Source organism: Plectrocnemia conspersa, unplaced genomic scaffold (genome assembly GCF_051122295.1).
Source record: "Plectrocnemia conspersa isolate PC_06_02 unplaced genomic scaffold, ASM5112229v1 ptg000003l, whole genome shotgun sequence".
NCBI classification, from domain to species: Eukaryota; Metazoa; Arthropoda; class Insecta; order Trichoptera; family Polycentropodidae; genus Plectrocnemia; species Plectrocnemia conspersa.
Window position 1 is genome coordinate 24,834,823 of NW_028277167.1, and position 6,000 is coordinate 24,840,822.

The following is a 6,000-nucleotide window of genomic DNA, read 5'->3' on the forward strand; positions in this document are numbered from 1 at the left end:
TTAATATATTTTCTTTAATTTTTATGCGAACTTAAAAGTAACCCTACTATTACATAAAATAAAAATGTTTGTTTACATACAAAATTAAATATATTTACTATTGATGCAAACATAAAATTAAAAAATATATATATATGGCGCGTTTAAAAGTAGTCTGATTTCAATGAATGAAAATCAATATTTACGCGCGGCGATTCATTTTTGTTTACAGACAGATATGAAAATAGTATTTTATTCCACTACGCATTTGTTTCATAGGTATATAAACAACTCAAGGTTTTGTTTGGTCGATATGGCGCGTTTAAAAATAGCCCGACTATTTATTTTCACACGAAACGTTATTATTTAAATTATTAAAACAAATCATGCGAGACAATTAGTTTGTTTACAAGCAAAATCTATCTCTCAACTACGATTGTAAAAACTACGAAAATCACGAGCATTTGTATATTTTTGAGCGACGATTCATTTGTTTACAAGCAAAAATAGTTTTATACGGCGCTTTTAAAAGTAGCATGACAATTTATTTTCATGCGAAATTCCTCACAACAAAGTATATAAGCTTTTGTATTTCAATCAATAAAAATGCAACGATTCGTTTCTTTACAAACAAAAGTAGTATTGTTCATATTATTTCTATTAATGAAAATACAATGTTTATAAACAAAAATAGCAATGAAAATAACTGTTCATTATTTTAACACGAAATTCAATAATGTTTTGATTTTTATCAATGAAGACTACAAATTCAAATGCGAGGATTTGTTTGTTTACAAACAAATTTATCATTTAAATAATTTTTACTACGATTTTTTTTTATACTGCGCTCTCAAAAGTAGCCCGACTATTTATTTTAACGCGAAATTCCTCACAGCGAAGCATTATAGTGTTTTTATTTCTATCAAATAAAATACAAAATTTACGCGCGACGATTTATTTGTTTACAAACAAAAATAGTATATTTTTCTTTTTAGCAAATCGATTGCGCCGTTAAATGTAGCCCGACAACTCGAATCATTTGCTTACAAACAAATCAACGAAAACAAATTAATGAAAATTCAAAATTTACAAACAAAATTAGTATTTTTTTTTCAATGTGGCCGCGTTTAAAAATAGATTTTTGCATTTTTGTTTACATACACAGAAATTAAATCACTCAAATATTTTTTACGCGGTGCGCCCGACTGTTTATTTTTAATGTACATATGTATACGCGTAAAAATAAGGGCAAATACATAAGCAAAAATATTATTTTTTTACTATGAAAATTAATACATTAACGACTGTTCACAGTTATTTAAAATGGCGCACATAAAAGTAGACCCACCGTTTATTTTCAACGATAAACAAAGATGTTTTTAAGGAAAAATATGCACGGTTCGTTTATTTTTTACACAAAACATAATAAAAATTATTTATAATTTTTTTTTAAATTCAAACATAGTGTATGAAAAATAATCAATACGGATATTTAAAAATTGAAAATTAAGATTCATTTGTTTTCAAAGATCGGAACAAAAAATCACGTGCGTTTGTTTATTTTTCGAGATTGATTATTTAATTGGAACGAACGTCGCGACGATCGATTCGAATGAAATGCGACGTGGGGCGTTCAAAAGTATCCCCGTCGTTGGTCGCGTCGGTTTGTTTACAAACAAGAGAGCGCGCGCGCGTCCCCGCCGGTCGTCGACCCCCGCGTGTCTCGGCGCGCTCACCTTCCTGCGCCGCAGCCTCTGGTTGTGCTGCTGCCTCTGTTGCTCCTGCAGCCGCTGCTGCTGTTGTTGTTGCTGCTGTTGATACTGTTGTTGCTGGTGAAGCTTCACCTGGCTCGTGTTGAAGCCCAAAAATCTGAGGATGCCGTTGGCGGCTTGCAGCAGGGCCTGGGCGCCGCGCGAGCGACGCTTGCCGCCGATGGCCGGGACCATCGAACTCATGCCGCGGCCCCGCGTTAACTTGGAATCTTCGCGAACTCGACTTACGTAACGCCACACGTGCGAACACAGCGGCGACCGAGCGCAGACTGCGGCGCAAGTGCACCGACACGCAGACGGAGGGGGAGCTTGTTGTGGTGCGGCCGAGAGGGGAGACGGAGTGCGGCGGCGTTCGTGGAGGTGGACGGATGTGTAATATGTTTGCGATATTTGCGCGAGCGCGGTGCATGCCGTTGCGATGCGCTTTTGAGGGATGCCAATTTTTTTAGGTTAACTTGGCGGATGCCGGCCATGTTTTTTTTTATAATGTTGCTGCTACAAATAATTGCAAAATGATAACTGTAACAATTTATAATATGTATCTATTTAACTCTATCGCTTTGCAAAGAAGGTCTTTTAACCTTTAGAAGTCAAAAAGTCATAAAAACTTTTGTTTTTAGATATACATACGTACATATTTTCTTTAAATAAATTAAATTACTGTTTTTAATTAAATTCAATATATGTATATAAATACATTATATTTTAAGAACATTAAATTCCGTATCGTGAATCAATTGTCATATATTTATTATTTTGTGACCTATTATAGTGCTCTAACGCCGCAAGGATTAATTAGACTTAATTTTTTATTTTAATCGAGAGCAGTCCTTCAGTTGTACGATACATTGTTCATACTGAAGGATATCATATATAAAGGTGATCCTGAATACTTCGATAAACTAAAAAGCAAACATCGCGAAAGAATAAAATGTCACTCGATTCCGTTAATAAACAACTTATATAAAAACTACTAGTTAAATGCTAACGGCAATAATAACAAATGATTATTAAATAAATAATATAAAGGTAAAAAAATATTCCAAATACATTTTCACTAGTAGAAATTGTATTTTCGCTAGTTGAAATATATTTCTACTAGCGAAAATATAATTTAACTGATGCTCTAAAATGTCTATGAAACTCTATATGACGGTGGCGAAATGTCCATTGCTGTTCAAATCCAAACCTAACCTAACGGAAGAGCTAAAAATATTTATAATTTTAGAACTTTTATTCGGTCAAGTCCAAAATACAAACTAAGCCAACTCATCTCTCATAAGATGTTTAATATTACACTATGTTTTAAAAATGCCATCCTTAAGAGGGCTAATAAAAGTATATTCAAACCTAATAGTGGGCAATAGGGAGGCGCAAAAACAATTATCACTTCTCAGAAGTCGAAAATTCACGTCAAAAGCAATAAAATCGTTACCGAGCGTTCCCACTGCGACGGCTGACCAAAATAGTTCATAGGGAAAATGAAAATATTTATTGTCTAAAAGTCACTATACCTGCGTCATAATACATTACACTCTTTTTATGCGGTAGATACCCTCCACAGGATACCGCATAAAAAAAACAGCAAAAAATTAGGAATGCTTCCCATAATTCTTCAAAACCGCATAGTTCTAAAACAGTGAGTTAAATCGCATATAATTTCAATTTAATTTATTAATTTATTTAGCTAATATAGATAAACAAATTTAATCGAAATATGTAAAATATAATATAACCATAAAGAGAATATATCATATAACAATATTAATTTTTAATGCACGAATGTGTTTCTTTATTCCACTGAGGAAATCGGCTACATTTTTATTTTTGCGGATTGTCCTAGGAATATATCCAACAATTCCAATATAGAAATAAATACTTCTACAATTAATATAATAATATAAGAGTGTATTTTCTTGGATTAATTAAAAATAACAAATTAAAAATATCAGTTCTACCCAAAATGGCTTAGAGCAGAACATTCCAAGATTGTTCAAATATACTATGCAGATTATGTACTTGAGAGACGTTTATCTTTATATCGAATGCTTATTACTATTACAATACAATAAACAATTTACCGAGAAAGCTTACTATAAATCGCTTACCTTTGCGACATCTGGTTTGTTCGCCATTTTTCTGCGTATGACTTAGGTAAATCTATTGATGATGCTGTTATGAAGATTAAAACTGTCACATATGTATATGCAACGATACTATGATTTAGGACAACATATTCATTTGTTTTATTTTTAGGTAATCCGGTAATGAATGTCGTTTTTTTGAATAGAATAAAAAAAAACACTTTAAACGGATATTTTTATTTTATTGATTTAAAATATTTTATCTTTCTACAGATTTACCTTTTCTTGAAAGCTTTGATTCTATATGTCCGTCTGCTTTTTGTCCCATCTAGAAAGTGTTGCATTAACGAACAAAGCACGATTGACGATTAAAACTTTAATTAAAAAAAATCGACATTCGTTTAGTGATTATCAAATAAATACAAATTTCGAACGAATAATTTTGAATTCAGTGCATTTTATTTTTATTGAAACAATATTGCTATTATGTAAATAAAATTAACATTTAATTAAATTTAAGGGAATATGATTTTTGGATATGCCTTAGTGGACCAGCAACACGGTTTTAGCGCGCCTCATTCATCCGCCATTAACTTCTGACGCGAAAAGTTCCTCAATATATAACCAAGTTGATATTAACACAGACATCGTCTTCTTTGTAAAGTAAGTCACTTTTGAGTTACATTGTATATAAAAAAATCAATTTTCGGTATCATAACTCATAACAGATTGTCAAAATTAGAAGATTGTAATGATTAATCAATCAGTCTAAAACAACAAAAAGCTTATTAATAAAAAACTATTTGATAAGAACCTATATTTTCTCTCAATTGATAAGAAACTAGATCTACAAGTCACATATAATTATTATAGATACTTTCAAAAGCTTGTGTCGCATATTTCCCATTATTTAATTGTTTAAATAAATCAATAGGAGGGGGGCATAATTTATGTTGCCATTATAATAATAATGTAAATATTTACTCATTTTTTTTAGTGCTTTGATGCTACTGCGGTAAATAATGCATGGTTTTAATTAATTAAATGTGAACTATAATACTTAATTAAGTATTTGGTAATTTTTATATGTAATCTAACAGCTAGACACGGGTTTTACCGTCTGGTTTTATACGTATTTTCCATACACATTGTATCTACAACGCAATTAGGCAAAAATGTACACATAAAACTGTTGACAATATAAATGTACATTGTATGTTTGAAGATGTAAACCTTAACCCCATTGACTTAAAAGTATAATACACCATGCAGCAGAAGAATCAGGCGATTTTAAAAGGAGCACATTAAAATATATAAATATACCAACCTAATATAAAACGTATGTTATATCTATCATTTCAAGATTATGTTTCAGTTATGGATGTTATCATGAAAAATATAGTTTTATTAAAAAAAAATTTTCTAAAAAGTATTTCTCGATAATAAGCGCTCAGTCTTTTACGACTCTATGGCTATAGAAATAGCAACGAATTAACAACCAAATTTATATTTAATATTCATACCGATTTATGACATTCAATTAATTAATTTAGAGAATAAAGTAAAAATTTATGTATACTACAATATACATTTCTTTTTTATATTTATAATTTAACGTTATAAATAGAAGTGTCTCTTTTGTTCTTGTTGCATCAACATTAGGGTTTGTTAAACCGGTAATACCGGTATTGAGACAAAATCGGCCTTTGATACTACCGGTATTACAGAATGAAATACCGATAGTACCGGAAAAAAATATATTTTTTCAAATCCATACATTTTATTTGTTCTATGGTTAAAAACTACAAAAATGATGATGCCTGTATTGCTTAAAAGCAGGGATTTTTTAAAACTCAATTCTTTTCAAGCGTTTTACTAAAAAAAAATTATATTAAAATGTCATTTAAATTAAATTTAAAGCAGCAAAAGCAATAAAATCGTGTCGGCCCGTCGCAGTGGGAACGCTCGGCAACGAGCGTGCCCACTGCAACTTTTCTATTAAATAATATTTAATCTGATTTATTCATATAGAAAAGCTAGGGTAACTAATTCACTAATTTATTAAAATATAGATAGCAGTTTTTAATGCCATATGATATTTTAATTGCTACAGAAGTTTGAAAAGCTAAAGTTTTGTAATTAAACAGTTTTCTTTGAAAAAATAA

At 30.8% G+C, this 6,000-nt stretch overlaps 1 protein-coding gene across 1 annotated transcript in view; it reads right to left on the reverse strand.

The window, feature by feature from the left end:
* LOC148237061 (3-phosphoinositide-dependent protein kinase 1-like) overlaps positions 1–2,022 on the reverse strand; it is a 79,447-nt gene extending 77,425 nt beyond the window's left edge. Inside the window, exon 1 of the mRNA XM_088182393.1 lies at positions 1,716–2,022. Within this exon, the coding sequence (XP_088038519.1) occupies positions 1,716–1,934 (219 nt within the window). The 5' untranslated portion in view covers positions 1,935–2,022. The remainder of the gene's footprint in view (positions 1–1,715) is intronic.
* Between the last annotated feature and the right edge of the window lie 3,978 nt (positions 2,023–6,000).